Genomic DNA, 26021 nt, shown 5'->3' with positions numbered 1-26021 from the left:
CAACGTACCGAAACGCCCTCAGTCTAAAAAGAAACAAATTTTAAAATTATTACTTATTTGTTTTATTAAGTAAAGGTTTTATAAAAAAAAACATATATATTAGATTTTAATAATTTTTGAATGTGGGGTAATATACCAAACTTCAAAAATATGTATATATGTTTGCAGTTTATCTTATGTACACAACAGGGTAAAACAAGCGCATTTTCAAAGACTGACATTAAGTTCAGCAAAAGCAAGTAATTTTGACGACAAGATGCAAAATATATGTGAAATAACAACAAGACGGAATGAACAAATGACGTGCACCATTTATCATTCAACAAACAAACGCCAATATGTTTGAAAACGTTGGTAAAATTTAATCATTTTTCTACGCTAATCACCCTCAATAATTTAAATTGTTACTGATTTCTTGCAAATGAGGGCATTGCAAGATCTTAAGTATGGGAAGGGGTTAAATTCTTTCGGATTTTAAAAATTTTTGATTTAAACACTTGGTTACCATTAAAAATACTAGTAACGCAGTAGTTGTATTAGAATCTAGTGCTCTCCGATAACAAGGAACAGCCCTAGTCTTATATACTGACTACCCACTTCTAGTAAAAATTTTCAAAATTTTCAACAAAATGAATTCAAAATCATGTTTATACATATTTATGAACGATGAAAACTAGGTCATTGAGCCGAAATTATCGTTACCTCGAAAAGGACATAAATTGAGAAACAACCCAAAATGTTAGAATTCATTTAAGAATGGAATAGAGGAGAAAAAGGCAAAGAAAAACATAAATAAAAGCCAAGTGTGGGAAAACTTTACCAAGTTATTCAAAATATATCACATATTTTTGTACAAACAATTGAAAATACTTTTGTTTTGAACAATAATCAATAATCAACTGTTTTATCCGAGGAAAGAAAAGAAGAGATGGATCTACACGATGAATCAATTCCATCATTAAAAGGAAGTAAAGTCTTCCGAAAAAGACACGCGCTTCTTGATTTAGGTCATGAAGTTGTCGTCCAGACCAGCTGTAGGTTGACGAAAAATTTAGAAAAGTCATCACTAAAATCGGCTGGAAATCCACGGACCTCAGCATCAAACAGGGTCGCCAGGTGGTCAGATTTATCCTAACCATGAGAAGGATTTATCTCGTACAATGGGGGGCACCGTGCAAATTAGCTTGATAAGACTAATGAATCAGATCCCCAGAAAAGAATAATCTCCTTAAAGATTAAAAATCAGCTTTTAAGACTGATATTACTCAATCCTTGAGATTGACCTTAAAGATTAAGAATTCAAACTCATGGAATTCGATGATATCTAAACTCGAGCTTGAACGAGAAAATATTTTGATCAAAAATACAAACTGATTTGTTTTCTAAAAACCCATTTTCAATGCGTTCATTACCATTGAACGTAAAATCCTAGGAATTCACCGGGAATTCATTAGGTCACCTGAACCAAATCGGGTGTCAACCGTAAGAACGGTGGTTGCATAGCATGGTCGGAGACAGGACCTTGTGCCAGACCGAAAAATCATAGGATGATCTTTACTATTGCTCCTACCAAGGATAGTACTAGCATCCGACACGTAATTAGACCATGAACAAATGCATGTCATTAGACATTGCCTTAACAGTTTCTTGTTCATCGCTTTCCTTTACAACCGGACGGTAGTTTACCGAAAGGTAATATACGGAACAAGTAAACTGGATGTGTGCTATTCGATACCGGGATAGCAGTGGATTACACGAGCCTAAAAGTTTTAGCCAAAATATTGATCCACAAATATATTTTGCAACACCAATGATGGATCAAATCAGAAAACTTGTCTAGGGTAAAATCTAGCTTGAATTTTCAAAAGATCAAATGTTTTCATAAAGATCCAATTTCCTTAAAGGATCTAAATTTTTATAGTCATGTGGGACTGTAAACCGCCTTTCAAATGTGCACTTTGCTTTGGAAACCGAAAGTAAATCGGCTATTTGATTGCCAGTGTCGTTGACCTAAACCCGAGGCAACTATAAAAGACACACCCACCTTTAACCACATCGTTACTACCATTGTTTATACCGCCGTATTGAAGTCACTGATGTACAAAGTGTGAAGAATAAAGAAGTGATTCAAGTGTTTTTCAAGACTATATTGCTTGAGGACAAGCAACGCTTAAGTGTGGGATTATTGATAAGGCTAAAAAGGAACATATATTTCATAGCATTATCCCCCAAGAAAGACAAGATTTTAGTTGCAATTGTTCCATTTTCAAGTAATATTCGTTTATATTAAATAAGTGCGAAGATAAAAGGCGAAAATGACGAATTGAAGACACAAAGGTCCAAAAAGCTCAAAAGTACAAGATACAATCAAAAAGGTTCAAATTATTGATGAAGAATGTCTAAAAATGACAAGAGTACAAGTTACAAAACGCAAAGTACACGATATAAAATTGTACGAAAGGACGTTCGAAAATCCGGAACCAGGACATGAGTCAACTCTCAACGCTCGACGCAACGGTGTAAAAATTACGAGTCAACTATGCACAAGAATAAAATATAATATTTAAATAATTCATAATAAGAATAATATTAAATAATAAAAAGTTGTTAATTGAGCATAGTTCAGGGGTCGTAAATGAAAATTCAATTTCAGAATTCGCCTATAAAAGGCAGTGTATTTGATCGATATAGGACACACCTTTTTCTATCCTAAATCCATCTTTCTCTTCTCTCATATATACGTAAAATATATATATAATTTATATTTTAATTTTAATTTTAATTTTAATCCTAATAATAAGGGTATGTTAGCGAATATTGTAAGGGTGTAAGTCGAAATTCTGTCCGTGTAACGCTACGCTATTTTTAATCATTGTAAGTTATGTTCAACCTTTTTACATTAATGTCTCGTAGCTAAGTTATTATTATGCTTATTTAATCCGAAGTAATCATGATGTTGGGCTAATTACTAAAATTGGGTAATTGGGCTTTGTACCATAATTGGGGTTTGGACAAAAGAACGACACTTGTGGAAATTAGACTATGAGCTATTAATGGGCTTTATATTTGTTTAACTAAATGATAGTTTGTTAATGTTAATATAAAGATTTACAATTGGGCGTCCCTATAAATTACCATATACACTCAATCGGACACGATGGGCGGGGTATTTATATGTACGAATAATCGTTCATTTAACCGGATACGGAACTGGATTAATAGTTAATAAACTTATTGAAACAGGGGTGAATTACATTCAAGGGTAATTGGTGTAATTGTTAACAAAGTAGTAAAACCTTGGTTTACACGCAGTCGATAACCTGGTGTATTCATTAAACAAAGTATTAAAACCTTGTTACAATTCGAATCCCCAATTAGTTGGAATATTTAACTTCGGGTATAAGAATAATTTGACGAGGACACTCGCACTTTATATTTATGACTGATGGACTGTTATGGACAAAAACCAGACGGACATATTAAATAATCCAGGACAAAGGACAATTAACCCATGGGCATAAAACTAAAATCAACACGTCAAACATCATGATTACGGAAGTTTAAATAAGCATAATTCTTTTATTTCATATTTAATTTCCTTTATTTTATATTTAATTGCACTTTTAATTATCGCACTTTTATTTATTGTTATTGTATTTAATTACACTTTTAATTATCGTACTTTTTAATTATCGCAATTTTATTTTATCGCACTTTTATTTATCGTTATTTACTTTACGCTTTAAATTAAGTCTTTTATTTATTTAATATTTTACATTAGGTTTTAACTGCGACTAAGTTTTAAAATCGACAAACCGGTCATTAAACGGTAAAAACCCCCTTTTATAATAATAATAATACTACTACTACCTATATATATATATATATTTATACAAATATAGTTTTAAAAATATAGCGTTAAACTTCACTAGCTTTCCCTGTGGAACGAACCGGACTTACTAAAAACTACACTACTGTACGATTAGGTACACTGCCTATAAGTGTTGTAGCAAGGTTTAAGTATATCCATTCTATAAATAAATAAATATCTTGTGTAAAATTGTATCGTATTTAATAGTATTTCCTTGTAAAATTTAATAGTATTTTATACCCCTTAGCTTTAACATCAATAATTTTATAAGCATCAGTTTCGGTTTTCTTCATAATAGAACCACCAGCTGCTATATCGATGTCTTTTCTTGTAGTGATGTCGCATCCTTGGTAGAATATTTGTACTATTTGACAGGTGTCTAAACCATGTTGCGGACATCCTCTTAATAACTTTCCAAATCTTGTCCACGCCTCATATAGAGTTTCATTCGATTTCTGTGTGAACGTAACAATTTCTGCTTGAAGTCTTACGGCTTTAGATGCCGGAAAGAATTGTTTAAGAAATTTTTCAACTAAAACGTCCCATGTATCAATCGCCCCTTCAGGTAACGATTCCAACCAATCTTTGGCTTCTCCCTTTAAAGTCCAGGGAAATAACATGAGATATATCTGTTCATCCTCCACTTCTCTTATTTTAAATAGTGTGCAGATCCTATTAAAGGTACGAAGATGTTCATTTGGATCTTCCTTCGGCGCACCACTAAATTGGCATTGATTAGTCACCATATGTAGAATTTGTCCTTTGATTTCATAATCTGGCGCATTAATGTCTGGATGAGTAATTGCGTGACCTTGGCCAGTGCGTTTAGCTCTCATTCAGTCTTCCATACTTAAAGGTTCTAGATTCTCCATAATTGAATTTGTTGAATCGGAATCACTAGAGGATTCTGATTTAATGGTTCGTTCCTCAACAATATCTGTTTGAATGATTGGTGGTTCCGGAGGAAAAATTAATGGTTCAGGATCTACGAATCGTCCCTGAATATTCTCCGGATTCTCAATTGTGAGGTCGGGTTCAAAAAATGGATTATCGAAAATTTGAATTGGAGTACTTGGTCGACTGGATGACGATTCTAAAGAAAAATCAACGGCGGTAATATTTGCTAAATGTCTTGATCTAGTTACAGGTGGTGAACGTACAAAAGGTGGTGAACGTTTTGCTCGGTGCATTCACTGAATATCCTATTAGTTTTTAAAAGGAAAGAAAAATTATATAAGTTATCCAATTAATAGACTTTTCTGATTTTGCCCACGTTTCGAATGGCCAAAAGATGCAGCAGAGGGGCAGGATTCGTTTGGTCTCAATATAATTGAGGACTGTTTAGCTCCAATAACCCGGTCCACGTACAAATCCAACTATTACTACGAACCAAAAAATTTTGATGTCTATCAATTTAACCACTTAAAATAAATTTTCGTAATTTTAAGAAATTTAGATAAGAAGTAGAAAAAAAAAATCTATGTCCTAAAACTAGAATAGCGAGAAATAAGAAAGAAAAAGAGTGCGTCGAAAAAGAAAAAGAAAAGGGTTGAAAAATAAAAGGCGTCGAAAAATAAGAAATAAAAAGAAATGACTTATAGAACTTAAAAACACTCGACTAACCCAACCTTATTACTATCACTAACTTAAAATTATAATCGCAAATTGAGATTACTAATTGGAATGATAATTGATACATAGGTAAAAGGCGTCTAAAAATATTAAAGCTTACAAGTAAAACTATATCCCAAATGGCAATAACTTAAAAAGGTACTAAAACTTAAAAAGGCGTCGCAAAATTCTAAAGCACCTAAATCTTAGTCTAAAGAAAAAGCACTTAAGGGATTTTACAGCAAAGCCTAAAAATCTAGAAGTAAAAATAACTATGGCAAAAACCAAGTTTAAAACTAAAAACGAGCGAAAAATACAAAAATTACGCTAAAACAATTAAAAAGGGACAAAATATAAAAATATACTAAAAGTTGTAAAAAGTACAATTTTTATAAAAATATTATTTTTATATTATTTATTTTATAAAACTATTAATTTTGTAATTTAAATAATCTAAATAAACTAAAATACAAATTAAATAAAAAATAAAACTAAATAATATTAAAATCTAAACCTAATTAGGGTTTAAAATTAATTATAATTAATAATTATCCGTATTAATGTGAATTAGGGCTTCTGTGTGGCCCGTGTCAGACGGCTCCGCGAGTCGCAGTGCCTCGTGGCTACAAACACCGCAAGTCGCGGGGTTTGGAATTTCAGTTGACAGGCTGATTTAAATTCGACGTTTTACTTTTTTTTATATATTTTCTGTTTAAATATTTAAATAAAATATTTATAAAAACTAAATTAAAACTTATGTTTTAAAAACTAAAATAAAAATAGAAATACTTTATAATAAAAATCTTAAAACTAGATTTATATATTTATTTATTTATTTTTTTCAGTTTTTAATTTTATGTTCTAAATAAACACAAAATATTTAAATAAAACTTATATTTTTATAAAATAAAAATAAAGAAACTTTATAAAACTTAAATATTTAATAAACTCTTAAAAATATTTATATTTTTGTTTTTCTTTTCTATGTTTTCGAATATTTAAAACTTATTTTTACAAAAACGTATTTTTATAAAAGTAAACTAAAAATAAAAATCTTTTTTTTTATAATTAGCGTTGCGTTTCCGGCTTTTAAGCTAGATTGTTCTCCGGCAGCGGCGCCAAAAATACTTGATGTTTTTGCGAGGTGTATATAAAATAGCTTAAATTTTACTAGGAAATACTATTAAATACGATACAATTTTACACAAGATATTTATTTATTTAAAAAATGGATATACTTAAACCTTGCTACAATACTTATAGGCAGTGTACCTAATCGTACAGTAGTGTAGTTTTTAGTAAGTCCGGTTCGTTCCACAGGGAAAATCTTTTAATCAAAGCTTAACGCTATATTAGTTTAATTTATAAAAATACAAATATATATATAAGTAATATTATTATTATAAAGGGGATTTTTACCGTTTAATGACCGGTTTGTCGATTTTAAAACTTTAGTCGCAGTTAAAACCAAATGTAAAATATTAAATAAATAAAAGACTTAATTTAAAGCGTAAAGTAAATAACGATAATGAAATTGCGAATAATAAAAGTGCGATAAAATAAACTTGCGATAATTAAAAAGTACGATAATTAAAAGTGCAATTAAATACAATAACAATAAATAAAAATGCGATAATTAAAAGTGCAATTAAATATAAAATAAAGGAAATTAAATATGAAATAAAAGAATTATGCTTATTTAAACTTCCGTAATCATGATGTTTGACGTGTTGATTTTAGTTTTATGCCCATGGGTTAATTGTCCTTTGTCCTGGATTATTTAATATGTCCGTCTGGTTTTTGTCCATAACAGTCCATCAGTCATAAATATAAAGTGCGAGTGTCCTCGTCAAATTATCCTTATACCCGAAGTCAAATATTCCAACTAATTGGGGACTTAAACTGTAACAAGATTTTAATACTTTGTTTAATAATTACACCAGGATGTCGACTGAGTGTAACCCAAGGTTTTAATACTTTGTTAACAATTATGCCAAGTGTCCTTGTACATAATTTCACCCCTGTTTTAATAATTCTAGTGGCTATTAATCCATTCCCGTGTCCGGTTAAATGAACGATTATTCGTACATATAAATATCCCGCCCATCGTGTCCGATCGAGTGTAAATGGTTATTTATAGGGACGCCCAATTGTAAATCTTTATATTAACATTAACAAACTATCATTTAGTTAAACAAATATAAAGCCCATTAATAGCCCATAGTCTAATTTCCACAAGTGTCGTTCTTTTGTCCAAACCTCAATTATGGTACAAAGCCCAATTACCCAATTTTAGTAATTAGCCCAACATCATGATTACTTTGTTTTAAATAAGCATAATAATAACTTAGCTACGAGACATTAAATTAAAAAGGTTGAACATAACTTACAATGATTAAAAATAGCGTAGCGTTACACGGACAGAATTTTGACTTACACCCTTACAACATTCGCTAACATACCCTTATTATTAGAATTTAAAATTAAAATTAAAATTAAAATATAAATTATATATATATTTACGTATATATTGAGAGAGAGATAGATTATTATGGATGTTTTTACTCGTCGAACTGCGTTGCTTTTATAGGCTGTTTCAAAATTGGGGGCTCCGCGAGTCGCGACCCATTTGGTCTTCGAACTCCGCAAGTCGCGGAGTTCCATTTTACAGCTCACTCAACTTTGGCTCTTTGTTTGCCGACGATTATATAAATAAATATAATATATAAATAATTTTAGTAATTATTTAAATATTATATTATATTTATGTGCATAGTTGACTTGTAATTTTTAGTCCGTTGCATCGAGCGTTGAGAGTTGACTCTGGTCCCGGTTCCGGATTTTCGAACGTCCTTGCGAATAATTTAATATCTTGTACTTTGCGTTTTGAATCTTGTACTCTTGTAATTTTGAGACGTTTCTTATTAATAATTGGAACCTCATTGATTGTATTTTGTACTTTTGAGCTTTTTGGTCGTTTGCGTCTTCAATTCGTCGAATCTATCTTTTGTCTTCACCTTTTATTATTTAAACGAATATCACTTGTAAATAGAACAATTGCAACTAAAAGCTTGTCTTTCTTGAGGAATAATGCTATGAAATATATGTTCGTTTTTAGCATTATCAACATCAAACAAAGTATTTCGCCCCTCGGGACTCCAACGACCAATAAATACAAGAACATGACAATTTCGACCCATTTCGTTTAATTACAACAAAAGGTCGAGCATGGTGATTGGGATTGTACTACCCAATCCTAAGTCAAATCTGAAAGCAATGTCTTCTAAAGCAACATGTGATCGTCCACTAGTCCCCATACTTACCCTTGCCACCTCCACCTTGCGAATCTATAAAAATTTAAACAGCGAGAGGGTAAGCTATAAAGCTTAGTGTATGTAAACATACTATATCCATACATATGCATAGAATGAATACGTATCACCAACAACAATTAATAAACATATACCAACCTCGAGTATAACTAAGCAAGCCATACACAACATACCTCCATGTCAAAACTACAAGATTAGCTATATATATATATATATATATATATATATATATATATATATATATATATATATATATATATATATATATATATATATACACACACACACACACACACACACACACAAACAAATATACTCACGCGCCCTAGTGAACCCGGAAACTCACGTGATTCACTGCCTCCATTGCAACGACAATGGGAATGGCCGAACACACACACGCCATAGTGGATCTGAATACTCACGCGATACACTACCCTAATCCACACAACCACTGGAATGACCAAAAACTCACGCGTCATTGTGAATACGAATACTCACGCGATTCACCTCACAACAACAATGGAGCCGTCTGAACATTCACGTGCCATAGTGAATCCGAATACACACGCGATTCACTACCCCAAGGGTGGTCACCCAAACACTCACCTGAGCAAAATGAACCCGAACACACGAGGTTCACTCTCCCACACACATATAAAGTGAACCCAAACACACGAGACTCACTCTACCACACCCGCACCCACCCTACGCATACATATGCATATAATATATTTACACTCACCTTAACACCTTGAAGTATGCAATTTGCCAAATCCATAATCCTTCAATGGAACGTACCTATTCCGTTTATCACATAAACAAATAACACAATTAGGGTGGATTACCAACACCCAAATTGACACTTAGTGCAATTATGACCCAATTGCACTTTCAAGGACAACTCATGCCCAAACTCACCAATAATCACTAACACTAGTGAAAATGGTTCTAAAACAACCTTCTAAACCAAATCTCAAGTACTTAGTACTTGTCTTCCCCAAAGCAACATACAAACCCTAATTTAAGCCGTTTCAAAATTAGGCTTTCAAGCACCCAATCATGAGTTCCAACACCAACATAATCACTAATCCTAGTGATTCTACCCAACTTACAAGCCCTAACATGGCCAAAACGTTTTTCAACCCAAAACCTACCAACAAGGGTCAACAACACCATCAACTAGCTTCAAACACCCATTTGTGAGCTAGATGGGTTTTCTCAAGAACATGCAAGCTCACCCTAACATCAAATTAAATGAAATTCAGAGTTAGGACTTACCACCACTACCAAAAGGTAGCTAAGTATGAGATGAACGACTTTAACACTTGGACTTTTTTGAGAATCAACTTCCTTCCTCAAGTTTCCAAGCTTTCTCTCTCTAAACTCTTATCCTCTTTCTCTCTAAGTGGTAATGTGTGAGGATGGTGAAATGAGGATAAGATTGAGTAATGGACCAGTCATGAAGACTAAAATCCAGCACCCACGCAAAAAGACCCATTTGCCTTCTTTATTTTAAAAGAATAACAAAACAGTCCCGCCAGCTCACTGTCGCGCCGCGACATCTAAGGGTCGCCGCGCGACCCCACTTTTTTCAGAATTCGGCGTGTTACAATATTGCTTGATTGTATCAAAGGATTTTGTATTAGGTGCCTTTTATGTAGGGTTGAACCCTGTATTTATAAGGGAAAAGTAGGGTTAGCGTAATTTAGGGTTTAGACTTAATAATTAAGTCACTAGTTCGGCATAATAACTTTGTCAAGTATCATACTGCACTCATCATTGCATTGCAACAGGTCCCACAGATGGAGCAATATGTTCAAATATATATTTTCACAGCTAGGGCAAAGATACGCTTGAGTGCAAAAGATGGGGGTTTAAGGTTATTAAATTTTAACTCTCCGGTCTAGTACCGTAGATAACCCCAACTGAAATTTGTTTATAATCTCGGGAGGGTGGTTAGATGTATGTCCACAGTCATCGAGTATGTCAATATGACGGCCGTTAGTAGTTCATTAGAACATAAGTCCGTTAATCGTGTAGACGATCATTGAGAAGAAGGTCGTAGCGGCGGAAAGCAGGAGACATAAAAACTGTATGGAATGTTGTACAAGGCGCAGAGCATTTCACATGACCGTATCAAGGGATGACCTTTTAGGTGCCTTTTGTATAGGGTATAACCCTACATTTATAAGTGAAAACTAGGGTTAAAGTGAACTAGGGTTTATGCCTCTTAGGCCGAGCCCAAAATAAACCCTACAAAACCCAGCCTGAATCTATAGAACATAAAGATCCGAAAAATGAGTCAATCGAAAACAACCTTGGATTGATGTGGAAAGTTGCGATTTTACCGAGCTTGAGGTCTATTTATGAAAATCAGACATTGGAAATTAACATTCAAGGGATTCATTTTGGTGCACCATTAGAAGAGATTAGAATGCACTAGTGAGTGAGCCCCGCAAGCAGATCAAATAGTGGAAAATGGATTAAAATGGAAAGATGTCAAACAGATTATTGATTTATACTCCAAACTTGAAGAACGCTGACAAAGCGGGGCATCGGTTGTGGATATTATGTTACATGCACGTAGGAACTTCAAGAAATAGGCTAAATGTATGTTTGTCTACGAGTAGGCGTGCCACATTTTAAAGGATTGTATGTAATTTTTAGGTATTGAAGGTGTCTTAGCCAGCAAACTAAAAACACCTATCGATCAAGATTTCTTTCAATCCTAACTTACAAGTTTAGAGGATGACAACCCAAATCCAATCGTCGTTCTAATCTCGAGTCTATTTGAGCCTCTATTCAGAGAAGACCCAAGATGTCGTCCACTGAGTCGTTCTAAAAGACAAAGGAGATTGAGTTCGGCAAATGTGGCATCCCTTTTCGGCCGAAGAAGCTCGACAAAAGATTTTTTATTTTGCGGAAGCTACCAAATGACCTATGGATAAGCTATACGATGAAAGCTATACGTGTAAGATGTTAAAATGTTTAAAACTTTTCTCCCAACTGGTATCAACTGATTTGCTTCTCGACGAATACCGAATGGTAATGTAAGCTAGGGCGAAACTTAAAAATATATATGTCGATCACAGAGTTTGAAGATTCCGACTACGAAGAATGGTTTTATGATTTATTTAATTTCTCGTTTTTTAATTACATCGTATTTTAAAATTATTATTGTAATGTTTCTATTTAGTTTTATTTTAAATGTAATGTTATTTTAATTTATGACATTATTTTAATTTTTTGATAATTGTTTTGTTATATGTTTTAATAAAATAATAATTAGAAATATAAATATAAATGTAACTAAAATGAAATATAATAAGGAATATATGAGGGTGAAGAAGTGTGTGACAGTTGAGAGTCAAATCCGTCATCCAATTGTAATCTAGAGAACTTCTGTCAGGGGATTAATATTTTCACCATTAGAATTACTTGTTCCAACTAACTATATTAAAATGCCTTTAATGATAGCTTTACATAAACTTTTTATTTTAATTTATACGGGGTTATTTTTAGAAGAAATGCACTAAATGATAGTGGAAAAAGTAAATATGAAAGTGGAGGTATAAGCTTCGTGTTATTGTGTTATGATTTAGTTGTAGGGTTAAGGCTACTCAAGGGTTATATACTTTTTTTTTTGTCCCGATATAGGCCATGTACCCAAAAAAATACTAATGTAGATCACATACTTTCAAAAAGTGTTTCGATGTAAACAAAAGGTAACCTGTTACCGGCTAAACAAGTCACATTTTGTTTACATTGATACACTTTTTGAAAGTATGTAACCTACATTATTATTATTTTGGGTATATAGCTTACATTGGAATAAAAAAAAAGTATACTTTTTTTGAAAATAAATCTACAAAAACGATCAAGCATGATTCTCTTAACAAATTGACTTCAGATTAGTGAATCATAACATCAAACGAAGTTTCGCACATCATCAGAACTGATAATCAATAACAAATTCATAGAGTTTGATCTCGAGTTCATCCTTCATCGAAAACCTTGCCTGATTTGAGCACCGGATCAATCTGAGAGGTTATAGCGAAATGTAAAATTACATATGTGATCGAAATCTCTTCGTGAAACTATCTGTAAATTTACAGCTCTTAAATCGAAGAAATGAATCCGAATTTCGAAGTCAAAGCTTCGAAAAAAAGTCAAACGAACAACCTTATTTATCAGGTCAACAAGTTAAGTTGGTTTACATTAACACATTTTTTAAAGTTTATGGCCTATAATAGTATTTTTTTTTTTTTTTTATTATATGGCCTACATCGGAATAAATAAAAAAGTATATGATCATTGAGTAGCCTTAACCGTTAGTTGTATTATGATACTTTGAAAATTCAAAAACCTATATAAAATAAAATAAAAAATAATTAATAACAATAGTTGAAAACTTTGTAACAGGTGAACCGGCTATAGCAGGTAAACAATGATCATTTAAGCCACTATAAAATCATCTCATTTGTATCATTCGTGAAAACCAGTTTAAACCATAAACTCCAAATTTCAATCCCACCTTCTACATACTTCAATCCAATCTTCATAACCATGCCGATTCGATCAATCGCTGTGGGTCGCCACGATGAGCTTAGACAACCCGACACCATCAAGGCCGGGGTGGCTGAGTTCATCTCAACTCTCGTTTTTGTGTTTGCAGGATCAGGATCAGGTATGGCTTTTAGTAAGTTGACTCATAACGGTGAAGCCAACCCTACTGGTCTATTAGCCGCGGCTATAGCCCATGCTTTTGGACTATTTGTTGCGGTTTCGACTGGTAAGCCAACCCTACTGGTCTATTAGCCGCGGCTATAGCCCATGCTTTTGGACTATTTGTTGCGGTTTCGATTGGTGCTAATATTTCGGGTGGTCATGTTAACCCTGCTGTTACTTTTGGCGCGTTTGTTGGTGGTAATATTACTTTGTTACGTGGTGTTGTTTATATTATTGCTCAGCTTCTTGGATCAACTGTTGCTTGCTTGCTACTCAAATTTGTCACCAATGATTTGGTATGATCATTTGAACACTTATTTTTAATTCATATTAAGTTCTTATTTAAACATTGTTTAATAAGTTAGAAAAATTGGGAATTGGGATCCACTAATTTGAATCTACTTATGTAAAGTTTGATCTATCACGTTTCAGATAGCTTAATTAAAATGAAGTGGAATGATTAATTAAAAAACATTCTTTTAGAAAAATAAAATGAAATGGAATTATATTATATTTTTTTATTTTTGCTAAATAATTGTGTGGTGTTATTTTTCAGGTTGTGGGTGCATTCGCGTTGTCGGGAGGAGTTGGAGTATCAAACGCGTTGGTCTTCGAGATAGTAATGACTTTCGGGCTCGTGTACACAGTCTACACAACCGCGGTTGACCCGAAAAAGGGTAGTTTGGGAACAATTGCACCAATTGCAATTGGTTTCATTGTTGGTGCAAATATTTTGGCTGGCGGTGCATTCACTGGTGCATCAATGAACCCTGCTGTGGCATTTGGGCCAGCTTTGGTGAGTTGGACTTGGTGCAACCACTGGATCTATTGGGTTGGGCCTTTGGTTGGTGGTGGGCTTGCTGGACTTATCTATGAACTCTTGTTCATCAACCAAACTCATGATCATTTGCCCACATCCGCCTAAGTTCATAAAAAGAACTTTTCAAAAATATAAATTATTTTTTTGGTAAAAAAATGATTTATAGTTCGTTGTACATTTCGATTGTGTGTGGCCGACTGTATGTTAGACGGATCGTAACTTGTTGATATTGAATTGTGAATTGAACATGTCAGTTGATGTTCTGTAAAAGTTTTCGATGTTTCTGTTGTATATTTGTTTTTTTTATCGGGATAAATGTTTTTCCGAGTAAATGAATGAGAAGAATGTTTGAAAAGCATTTTATTGTGTTTACTTAGAAAGAAATTTGCAACTCTAAAATCTAATAATATTGAATTGGATCTAATAATGTATCATTAGCGCTACTCAATATATGGAACGACGTTGGGCCGTGGGTTTTCTATTTTCTAAAGAAACATTAAAAACCTAGGGCCGACTATCCAATGGGCCAGATAGCGGGCTAAGTTAACTACACAATTACATTTCACATACAATTTTAAAAAGTAGTTCGAGTTTTGATTATGCACTAACATTGTTATGAACTAATCGTAAATCCGAGTGCAAGGACCACCACATGCTTTCGAAACGAAAATTAAATAGTCTGTAAACAGAAAATCAGAATTTGCATTAGAATTTTTGATTTGTCGTCCAAAATCAATTTTATTTGTCGAATTTTAGATTTGTTGTCCAAAATATAAATTTTATAAACCAAAAAGGTAAACCATCGAGAGTTATATATACTGATAAACGATGCATGCAGCTGCATATTAGTTAAAGAACTCATGGTCTATACAGAGTACATTTATACAGAATCATATGAAATTATGATGATCCTCGTAGTATTAGTTTCCTTTTTCTGGACCGATCAGTTGTATGTCTCTATGATGATCTGGTTGCAGTGGTCTTGCATTTTTTGCTGCATGCTGCAATGTAATACATACAAAAGTATCCTAAATAGTCATAAACATGTTACTGTTATTCAATATTAGTACTTCATTTTTTTAGCTGAACTACTATGCATAATTTTTCGAATAAAGATATCATTACAATAGTGTTATTGTTATGTTAGAGGAGGTAATCTCGACCCATTTACCTAAAATGGGTCACTTTTGTTCAGTGGCGAAACTAGGATTTCTTTCACCGGGGGCAAAAAAATTTTTTTTAACCGTAGCAATTTTTTTGGATAAAATTTAAAGATTTTGGGACAAAAGTTGGATATTTTGAGGCAAAATTTGAAAATTTTGGGGCAAAATTTGAAGGTTTTGGGGCAAAATATGTAGGTTTGAGGGCAAAAAATAAAATCCACCGGGGGCAAAGTCGAAAAACCCAAAATTTTTACACTGAAAAAAAAAAATCCACCGGGGGCGGCCGCCCCCCCTTGCCCCTTAACACTTTCGCCCCTGCTTTTGTTATGTAACAAATATAATTAAAACTGTGGTTAAATATAGAAACATGTCAAATGGGTCAAAACTAGCCCAAACTTTAGTTCATTGTTGGCAACCTCAAGATAGATTGTTGTCATATTCATAATGTAACTGATCTAGTATACATATACAAAAATACTATAACGTGATCCAAGGGCGGATCTAGTGTATTGTGAGTGGTTGCACGGGACACCACTGAAATACGCGATGTAATGGAAAATTATTGGGGTTTTTAATTAGTGATATCACTAGATAGTGTAAATTTTTTTGTGTGACACCATTGAAATTAACCATCTAGTAGAATAACTTTTGGAGTTTTAACTGGTGACACCAGTGATCACCAATTCTAGACCGCCACTGACGTGATCTAAATTATTTGACTCGGCACCCAACCCGTATTTTTTCTACCAAGCGCAAAAAACATAATGTACTTACATCGTGAACAGCTTCTCGAAGCAGTTTGACTTGATCAAGTGATACAGTCCTCACCTGCATTATAATTAATAAACTCCCTAAACATCAATACAGTTTAACACTCCCAACTTAAAATATTTGTGGCATTAATTTGAAAATAAGTTAATCATCCCGAGAGAGCCTAATGGTTGGGACCCACAGTTCCTACCAAAAGGTGTTAGGTTCAAAGCTTATTAGAAATATTATTTTAGGGTGGCTTGAGAAAAAGGTCGAAACAGTCACAGGATATCCAGATAGACCACGTACATCTGAGTAAAAAATAAACCTCTTCCTACTCAACCTGAATTGCGAAAACGTTATCTGTTTACCCGTATATGGTTAGCTTTAACTAGAAAAACCTTATCCGTTGAACCGTTTACTGATTAGTTTGAAAGAAAACACGTCACATTACTACTATACCTTTTTGCTAATGATCCAAACGACACCTTCGGTACATGGAGGAACAGTAAGTGAGCCAATATAGTTGTAGTAACGTCTGCAGCTCATTTTGATTTCTCGAGGATCAATCACACCTAGATGCCTGTGTTCATTATCTTGGTTTACCAACGATGTTATGTTTTCATATAACTGTAAATATATCGATCAATAAAACATAATCAGTTTGGTTTCAACCTTCTAAAAATAATACTATATGTTTATATATACTATCAAAATCACAATGTCACATAAATAGCAAACATTAATAGTTTCATTCTAATTTCACTATCACCTTCATCAAAATATATGACACATTTATAACTAGCTGTAAAACATCTTTTTAGGTGTTATTTATTTCTCAGTATACATATCTTAGTTGTAGACGTTTTTACTGTAAACTGTTTGTTTTTTTCTGAGAAGACATAACAAAAAATTGTCTGTAAACTCGCAAACTTAGAAATATGCTTTTAAGTATTTCAGGCATGATTAAGTTTTTTTGCAGACATAAAAACAAGCAGTCTTCACTATTTAGCATAAAGACCTTTATGTCAGATCATCTTTACAAACATTGTCAGCAAATCTTCAGTTAAAAACATCTTATAAAACAAAAACACCTTAGTTTTTGTAAATTTGGAATTTTGTTACCTTAGTGAGAAAAGGATTAGGTTTTCCAATCTTGTAAAGGACGCCAATGACCGCGATTTGGTACTTGGACGTTGGATCCGTGCTCCTATGAACCATATGTAATTCCAACGAGTACGTTTTGCTATTTATAGTATGCTCGGAAGGTGAGTGCCAATGTGCTTGCTTTAACTCGTATATCGTTCTATTTATTTCGATCGAACCTGCATTGCCTTCCCAATGAATCTGAAATGCGTAAATAAAATCAACATATGACCCATCATTCGAGTTTTACAATGCGACACATCTATTACTCTTGAATCTTGATCATTTATTTGTTAAATATATTCGGTTAAACTTAATTTAAATATATGTTTATAAACGGTGAAATTATTGAGTCAAAAAATATATTCTTAGATCGAGATGATCACTTATAATAGTAGCTGGTATAGAAATACTTTTTAATATATGCACGTCGTTTGGTGTAACGGCTACTTTCTATTTTAATAATAATAAACAAATAAAATATAAGTGATTACTCTGTAATTGCTAATATAATACTCCGTAATAAATATAAAATTATCATTATCAATATTATATAATAGAAAAAATTGGATGAAAAGGGAAATTTATTTTGGGTGCAGTATCTTGAGGTTTTTTCCCGTGACTTTCTAAATATGATTGAGTGAGTGGCTAATGATCTTGTTAGTGACTTTAATACCACCGTTAAAAAAGACTTATATGTGTTCTCATGTTCGAAAAAAATAAAAGTATTGAAATGAAAAATAACTAACGTGATAATAGGTATAAACAAATATAAATATAAATATAACTATCAATCAAAAACGATAAAGAATAAAAAGTATATTTTAATGAGACTTTAAACCAAATTAACCTAATTTTGTCTAACAATGTATGTTAAATTAACATACATTGTTAGACAAAAAATTGTTAATAGATTTGTCACATACCGCTATGTCATGGCCACGATTAGTTATATTCGCGATGCTCTGTTTGTAGTTCCTATATAACTTCTTTGATTTGAGGATGACATTAACTCGAGTATTTGACAAGTCAATTGGAGACTGCAATTTTCCGTTGTTACAAGCAGACCATTCTTTGTGTAAATTTCCCCATTTACTTGGCCCTTTATCACTCCCGTTGATATAGTCGAATTCCCTCTCATTTTCTGTACACAGTTAGTTTACATATACAATTTATTACTATCAATAGATAATGTTAGTGTCAATTCATTTACTACATTGGTATCATAATAAGTATTCCATTTTAACTTTTGAGAATTTTCCGTTTTAACTTCGATTTTAAACATTTTTTTGTTGTTATATGGTAGAGTATTTGAAAAAAGTTACTATATGAATAGACCGGCTTTTAGATATATTTTCATTTGTATAATTTTTATCGGGTATTTTATATTAAAGAAGTTAAAGTCAGAATTAAAAGAATACTTTCAAAAGTTAAAATTGAACTGTGGGACGAATGAAACATATGTATTTACAGCCAAACATTATTATACACACACTGAGAGTATTATTTCACTCAAGTGAAAATTGAACCTTATAGTCACATTTTCATTTAAGGGCTTTTCAAATTTGGATATGCCAAGTTCCCACTTTTTGTGGTACACTTGAACACTTTTGGGGCCAATTTTATTTCTGGTAACATTTATTGATACATTTTCTATCTTTATTGACACTTGGTGTCACTAATCACTCTATCTTAACCACATAGTTAAGCAACCCACAATATATAAATTCATAATAGTTAAGAAAAAAAACTAACAAAGATATGAAAGAGAGAAGACATGAACTTACCTACTTCTTGGGCAAAGATTGAAATGGGAAACAAGATCAGTAGAAGAAACCCAATTGCAAAACCAATGTGCATTTTGTACTTTGGTTATGGAGGTGGAGGAACAACGACGGTGGCCGGTGGCGACGGTGGCGATGGGTGGAGGTCTTAGGTGATGGTGATTTACTAGTATAATTAAAGAAAAATGTAGTTGCCTAGTGTAGTGTACATTTTTATTTATATAAAATATTAAAAAGGTATGGGGGGTATTACTTGTTGATACAATAAAGAAAAGAATCACAAACTACTATGTCCTCCTTTTAACTTCTGTGAGTTAGTGTTACGAGTACTGTATTTATTTTTTAATATATAGGAGTAAATTTTATCATTTTCTATACTTTTGGCGATAACTATATATAATGAATTGAAGTAGTTTCTTTATTTTCTTTTGATTTTTGGCAAAAAAAAAAAAAAAAAAAAAAAAAAAAAAAAAAAAAAAAGGAGAATAGAATGCGGAGTATAAAATAAGGCCAGCCCAACAAAACTATGGCTTAGCCAAATTACAAATCAAGGTGCCTTTAAGATCTTTATACTTCTTATATCATAAGTCCCTTAGTTTATCTGTTCGTTGTCGTGTTTTGACTAGTTTAGTAAACTAGTAAAGTGTGTCTTCACCCTGTTGGTGGGATCGTTTACTTAGGTTACTTTGTTTGTCGTGTTTTAGCCTTTGTTTGGATATCCTTTTGTATCGTTTTGTACTTGTTGATCTTCGGATCCGTTTAATGTTATCGTTATTTTGCCAAAAAAAAAAAGTGAGTAGATAAAATACTAGTATACTAGTATGTAAGGGTAGCGCTAAGTTAACAAATCCCGGTTTCCCATACGTAAAACTGGTGAAAGTGACAAAGTTTAGCTCCAATGGCCCATTCGAATGCCATAGACTTGATCTTCCTCACAATACTCGTCCTAACACTTGAATTTTTCGTTAAACAAAGCCTTGTTCCTAGCAAGCCATATACATCATATTCTTGTGGGATCGATTAACCTTCAAAATTTGGCAGATTTGAGCACCATGCCCACTCTACAATCTTCTGTAACAAGGATATAAAAAACGGGAAAACCCATTTAACAAATCTTCATTCCAAAAGTCGATGGAGGAACCATCTCCAACAGACCATTTCCAACAGAATGCGCCAGTTATCAAGTTCATGTTATCTGAACTACCAAGTGCCACAATATCCTTCCAAATTGAAGAAAGATTTCATGTTATCTTATATCATAAGGCCCTTAGTTTATGTGTTCGTTGGCGTGTTTTGACTAGTTTAGTAAACTAGTAAAGTGTGTCTTCACCCTGTTGGTGGGATCGTTTACTTAGGTTACTTTGTTTGTCGTGTTTTAGCCTTTGTTTGGATATCCTTTTGTATCGTTTTGTACTTGTTGATCTTCGGATCCGTTTAATGTTATCGTTATTTTGCCAACAAAAAAAAAAGTGAGTAGATAAAATACTAGTATACTAGTATGTAAGGGTAACGCTAAGTTAACAAATCCCGGTTTCCCATACGTAAAATTGGTGAAAGTGACAAAGTTTAGCTCCAATGGCCCATTCGAATGCCATAGCCTTGATCTTCCTCACAATACTTGTCCTAACACTTGAATTTTTCGTTAAACAAAGCCTTGTTCCTAGCAAGCCATATACATCATATTCTTGTGGGATCGATTAACCTTCAAAATTTGGCAGATTTGAGCACCATGCCCACTCTACAATCTTCTGTAACAAGGATTTAAAAAACGGGAAAACCCATTTAACAAATCTTCATTCCAAAAGTCGATGGAGGAACCATCTCCAACAGACCATTTCCAACAGGATGCGCCAGTTATTAAGTTCATGTTATTTGAACTACCAAGTGCCCCAATATCCTCCAAATTGAAGAAAGATTTCTATGGCTTAGATTAACCGTGTCGAATAATAGTTTGCCACAGAATGGACCAAAGAAGTTGAGTACTACTGACTTCCATAGTATTTCTTTTTTGTCATTTAACTTTAACCACCATTTTGCTAGCAAAACTAAGTTCTTTATCCGAAGAGGGACAAAACCCAATCCACTTGCGTCCAAAAAGCTTGCAAACTACGTCCCATTTCACGAGGCTCATCCTTCTTTTGTTGCAATCACCAATCCTCTGCATACCGTCTAATTACCTAATCACCACTTTTGGAGCTTTATACAACGCCAATGTTATGAAGAGGAAAGCTAGAAAACATGGCATTGATTACGACTAGTCTACCACCGAAGGATAACCACCTTCTTTTCCACGTTGCGAACTTCTTTTTGAATTTAGTGATCACGGGGTCCTAAAAGAGAAAAAATAAACTTAGTTGATTAGTTTGTTAAACTCTAATCTAATTTTGCTTTATAATAAAATAGCCTGAAAAGGTAACCTAAATTACCTAATTTGACAATAAAGGTAACCCCCAATTTTCTAATACCCGAAAAAAATTACGGTTTTTTGTTTTGCACAGAAAAGGAATACGATTTGTAACATCGTCAAATTCATTAACGATTGTTAGTCAAAAAAACATGGTTGGTTCCTGAAGTTTGTTAAAACATTACACCAAACATCCTCTTTATCATCTTCATTCCAATTATCATGAACCCTAATTTCTTCTTCTCTTCACCTGCAATCATGAACCCTAATTTCTTTCACATCTTAATTTCTTTCACATCCAAATTAAAGATGCATCCAGATTTACCTATAAATTCAACCAAATAATTCTTAACTACACAAAATTCTTCAACAAACACCATGACTGAAGTTCAATCCATCATCATCATCACGCCGCAGTTAGATCTTCTAATCCATCATCATCATCACGCCGCCGCCGTTATACATTCATCATAATCACAACCACATCATCAGTTCACAGTTCGTCCAGATTCTATAAAGCACAAATTCTTTGTGTGCAAATATCCGAAACAAGTTTGGGAGAACATGAAGTTAAAGATTCTATTCAGAGGACTTTCTTATAAGATTTGAGAAATTGTTGAAGTCTTGGCAAGATATCCTTTCCGGAATCAAATACGGAGTATAATTACACGAATGGTGATTGCTACTTCAGTATACTACATCCAGAATGAGAAAAATAATAGAATCTTTATTGAAAAAAGGAATGAGAATGAATTAACTTCAGTTGTTCAAGAATATATTAGAGTCAAACTGTTGACTCTGAAAGTCAAAAGATCATGGCAATTAAGAAAGCCGAGGAACTTTGGAATATGAATTGACAATGATATAGCATAGTTGTTTGTTTTGTGGTTTAGCTCCTTACTATTAGAGTGTCATGAAAGATGGGACAACTTGATCTAACGAGCTTGATTTATTGGTGCCATAATGGGTTTATTGTGGTATGTTGTTTAATGGATAATCTGATTTTGCTTTAGCTGTAGTGTGGCTGCTTGTATTTTAATACTGGGTTAGGCTATGCCATGACATTGTATGCTCTTGGTATTTGTTATAATACATTATTTTTTACCGAAAAAAATAAAATAGATCAAATAACCCTATTTAACATACTTAAACTACATTTATATGGACACTCATTAAAATAACAAAAATATTCATTATATTGACACAAAGGTTTCTATATATATATATACTATATCTCTAAGGAGGACCATAGAAGCGAACGTCTCTTTGATTATCTGCTTGTACTGGTCGTGCATTACTTTCCGCATACTGCAACAAATCAAAACATCGATTGGCATTTAATCACCTTAACGAAAACAAAAAAACGAAAAAGTTTACATTAACATCCATAAATCAGTTAGTTTGTACTAGTACTTACATCATGTACCGCCTCTCGAAGTAATCTAACTTGAGCTACTGAAACTGTTCTCACCTGTACAAAAATGCAAAATCGTTAAGCCTATAAACTTAGTTGTTTTCCGTCGATTATATATGTGCACACAAACTATCCCAAGATAGTGTAGCAGTTGAGGTCCTGATATCAGGTTCAAACCTGACATGAGAATCAAAAAATGCATACCTTTCTCGAATAGTTTGAACATAAGAAAAATTATATGTTTATATAAATGTGCAGATATTGATATCTACCTTCTTACTAATGGTCCAAACAACTTGTTCGGTACAAGGAGGAACTGTTAGCGAACCAATATATCGGTAATATCTCCTGCTACTCATTTGAATCTCTCTTGGATCTATAATCCCACTGTGTCCGTGTTCACCCTTTTGATCGATTATCGAAGTTATGTTAATGGCCAACTACAAACAAACGAATAAAAATGTGAGCAATAAAGTTTCAAAATTTCATTAAAGTTGATTTAAATGGTGTTTAATTGAAATAGTTATAGTTATCTTTGTTAATCAGAAGGATTACATGTAATGCAACATGTACAAAACCTAATTATTGTCCACGTCTAAAAATGGTTTAGTAATGCAATTAGTAATCTGTTACAAAACACATGAACTTGAATTATCCCTATTATAGTCCACGTCAAATAACAAGATTTAGTGATGCAACTAGCTAGTAATCTTTTACAAACCACGTTAATAGTCCATGTTATCTATCATATTTGATTTTTTTTATATACATTTTAAAAACATGACTTTACTTCAATATAAAATAATAACAACATAAATAAATTTACTTTTACTACTGGTATATATAAGTTAACCTTTGAAAGAAAATGGTCAGGTGGGCCAACATTGTAGAGGACAGCAATGACAGCAATTTTATCGTCTCTGCTGACGTGGACCATATGGAGTTCCATGTCATACCTGTTCAAACATGTACAGGTCATTTTAGGACCAAATTATAAAGTTAGCTCAACAACTCTAAAACTACTTTTTTTCGAGAAAAATTCAAATATATTATGTCCATTAGAAATCTAACCTACCAAAAATATACAATTTTTCAACACTTATGACTAATTTTTTATCCTACTATAAAAAATTAATTAAAGATGTAATATATACTTCCTCCGTCAACATCAATTACGATAAATTAATATTCATCATGATTGAAAATAAGCTATTTTACCGAGGACAACGAAAAAAATAGTAAATGACAAAAATAATCTGGTGCAAGAAGGAGACAAGAGTTTTATATATTACGGAGTATAATTTTTAGTAAGCTAAATAAATAATTAGATTTTTTTTTCCCAGCAAAATTGGAACCAATATATTAAAAAAAACCTTCATCAAAACAATGAGATGATATTTTTCTCTTGAGATCACTCATTTCTCGAATCGTATATATAAAGTTTATAATATAGATCGTTTTAACTATCGAAGGAGGAGTACTAATGTACGTACTACGCACCTTTTGCCATTGATAGTGTGCTCTGAAGGCGAATGCCAATGTGCTTGTCTTAAAGCATACTCGGTGTCATTGATTCGAATTGATCCCGCATCACCTTCCCATTGAAGCTACAATTAATATTCAAATCATTAAATTGAGTTCAAAGTTACTATAAATAAAATCTTAATCTATAATGTCAAAGTGTTGGTATATTGGTGGTAACATATTTGCTCATGAGGGTGGTTAGGGGTTCGACCACATGAACTGCAAAATATTTTTCATTGAGATTACCCGCCCTTTTCATGGACCTCGGAGATCTCGGACATGTTGCGTTCGACCCTCACCTGAATGTGTTTTACCACACTCGATCCCCGAATGGATTCGCCGTGGAGGTTTCTTCCGAGGGGCGGTATTCGAATGGGTGGTTCCGACGCCGCGTTAGGACCCGTCGAGGCCTACTAACTGCCGTTAAAAAAACTAATTGATATATATAATCTATATATATGTCTGCAAATTAAAGAGAGAAAATTTTTTTCTGTTCAGACGAGGATATATAATTACCATAATATCATGGCCTCTATTGTTAACAGTAGAATTACAAGGCTTATAGTTTCTGTAAAGCTTGTTAGAGTTAACCACCATCTTCACCCTTTGACTCGACATATCGATCGGAGATTGCATCGTTCCGTTGCTACACAACCGCCATTCTTCCTTTATCTCCCCCCATCTCTCCGGTCCCATCTTACTTCCTCTTGCATAATCAAATTCCTTCTCATTCTCTACATAGATAAATTTCAATTAAAATTAAAATTTTTAATAAATATATATATAATTAAATCAATTGGTTTGATCAAGTAATTAATTAGAGCAATACCAACTTCTTGAGCTTGTGTTGATGATGGATGTGAGAAAATAAGCATGAACAAAAGTAACACAAATAATGTCAAAAAGTTAAATTGCAAATTCTTCATGATTCACAATTCGAATAAAGAGAAGTTTTTTCAAAAATATGTGTGTATAAACTCAAGTTTGATAAAAAAAAATTTATATACAATGGAAAAATAGAATAGAATTGATATGATATGATATGTGTGATATTTGAGAAAGAGAGATGAATATATATATAGGTGGTAGCTCTTATAATTTGTACTCGTATATAAGGATGATATATGCATATATATTGCATAAAATATATATAAAATAAAGTAATATATCTAGAAATTTAAGTAAAGAAATAACACCGATGCATGAGAGTGACGCGTGACTTGGAAATTTCGTGTAGGGTTCTTAGTTGTAGGGGAAATTTAAGAGAGGAACATATCGCGAATTTAATATGACAACCAACAAATTGAATAAACACGGTTGTTCTGTAGTTATAAATTTAAGTGTTTGATTTTTGTTAGTTTGTTTTTATTGTGTTTGCTCGTTTGGTATGTACGTTTGTCGTTTGCTTTTGTTTGTATTGGTTAGCTCATTCAGCATTTGATGTTGTGGTTTAGTTTCTTGGATAGGTGTAGAC

General features: G+C 32.9%; 3 protein-coding genes across 4 annotated transcripts; 1 reads left to right on the top strand and 2 right to left on the bottom strand.

Annotated features, from left to right (window-relative positions):
• Window positions 1–13380: 13380 nt before the first annotated feature.
• On the top strand, window positions 13381–14467 carry LOC139876263 (aquaporin TIP1-1-like). Of its 2 annotated transcripts, none has more exons than XM_071863565.1 (3): window positions 13381–13531; window positions 13612–13838; window positions 14099–14467. In XM_071863565.1, the coding sequence occupies exons 1-3, from the start codon at window positions 13381–13383 to the stop codon at window positions 14465–14467; spliced, it is 747 nt and encodes a 248-aa protein (XP_071719666.1). The 2 variants fall into 2 exon arrangements, with proteins under 2 accessions (XP_071719666.1, XP_071719665.1); XM_071863564.1 differs by having other exon boundaries at window positions 13381–13549.
• Window positions 14468–15282: 815 nt separating this feature from the next.
• Window positions 15283–19281, bottom strand: LOC139875978 (carbonic anhydrase Nec1-like). Its single transcript, XM_071863276.1, has 6 exons — window positions 19209–19281; window positions 18348–18565; window positions 17401–17622; window positions 16738–16905; window positions 16300–16353; window positions 15283–15363 (listed from the first exon to the last, which is right to left on the bottom strand). The coding sequence occupies exons 1-6, from the start codon at window positions 19279–19281 to the stop codon at window positions 15283–15285; spliced, it is 816 nt and encodes a 271-aa protein (XP_071719377.1).
• A 3564-nt stretch (window positions 19282–22845) lies between these two features.
• On the bottom strand, window positions 22846–25473 carry LOC139875977 (carbonic anhydrase Nec1-like). Its single transcript, XM_071863275.1, has 7 exons — window positions 25377–25473; window positions 25064–25281; window positions 24524–24630; window positions 23877–23979; window positions 23296–23463; window positions 23027–23080; window positions 22846–22917 (listed from the first exon to the last, which is right to left on the bottom strand). Exons 1-7 carry the CDS (start codon window positions 25471–25473, stop codon window positions 22846–22848), a joined length of 819 nt encoding a protein of 272 aa, XP_071719376.1.
• Between the last annotated feature and the right edge of the window lie 548 nt (window positions 25474–26021).

This window comes from Rutidosis leptorrhynchoides, chromosome 11 (genome assembly GCF_046630445.1).
Source record: "Rutidosis leptorrhynchoides isolate AG116_Rl617_1_P2 chromosome 11, CSIRO_AGI_Rlap_v1, whole genome shotgun sequence".
Taxonomy (NCBI): Eukaryota; Viridiplantae; Streptophyta; class Magnoliopsida; order Asterales; family Asteraceae; genus Rutidosis; species Rutidosis leptorrhynchoides.
Note: the sequence above shows the minus strand (reverse complement) of the source record. Positions and strands in the feature narration are given on the sequence as shown.

Excerpts from the sequence above, each read along its gene's own strand:
- LOC139876263 (XM_071863564.1), top strand. The coding sequence starts at position 13,381 with ATGCCGATTCGATCAATCGCTGTGGGTCGCCACGATGAGCTTAGACAA. Across the intron at positions 13,550-13,611 it reads CGGTGAAGCCAACCCTACTG|CCAACCCTACTGGTCTATTA; the intron begins GTCTATTAGCCG and ends TCGACTGGTAAG. Across the intron at positions 13,839-14,098 it reads AATTTGTCACCAATGATTTG|GTTGTGGGTGCATTCGCGTT; the intron begins GTATGATCATTT and ends GTTATTTTTCAG.
- LOC139875977 (XM_071863275.1), bottom strand. The coding sequence starts at position 25,473 with ATGAAGAATTTGCAATTTAACTTTTTGACATTATTTGTGTTACTTTTG. Across the intron at positions 23,980-24,523 it reads CACACTATCAATGGCAAAAG|GTATGACATGGAACTCCATA; the intron begins GTGCGTAGTACG and ends ATGTTTGAACAG. Across the intron at positions 22,918-23,026 it reads TTCGAGAGGCGGTACATGAT|TATGCGGAAAGTAATGCACG; the intron begins GTAAGTACTAGT and ends GATTTGTTGCAG.
- LOC139875978 (XM_071863276.1), bottom strand. The coding sequence starts at position 19,281 with ATGCACATTGGTTTTGCAATTGGGTTTCTTCTACTGATCTTGTTTCCC. Across the intron at positions 18,566-19,208 it reads AATCTTTGCCCAAGAAGTAG|AAAATGAGAGGGAATTCGAC; the intron begins GTAAGTTCATGT and ends AACTGTGTACAG. Across the intron at positions 16,354-16,737 it reads TTTGGATCATTAGCAAAAAG|GTGAGGACTGTATCACTTGA; the intron begins GTATAGTAGTAA and ends ATTATAATGCAG.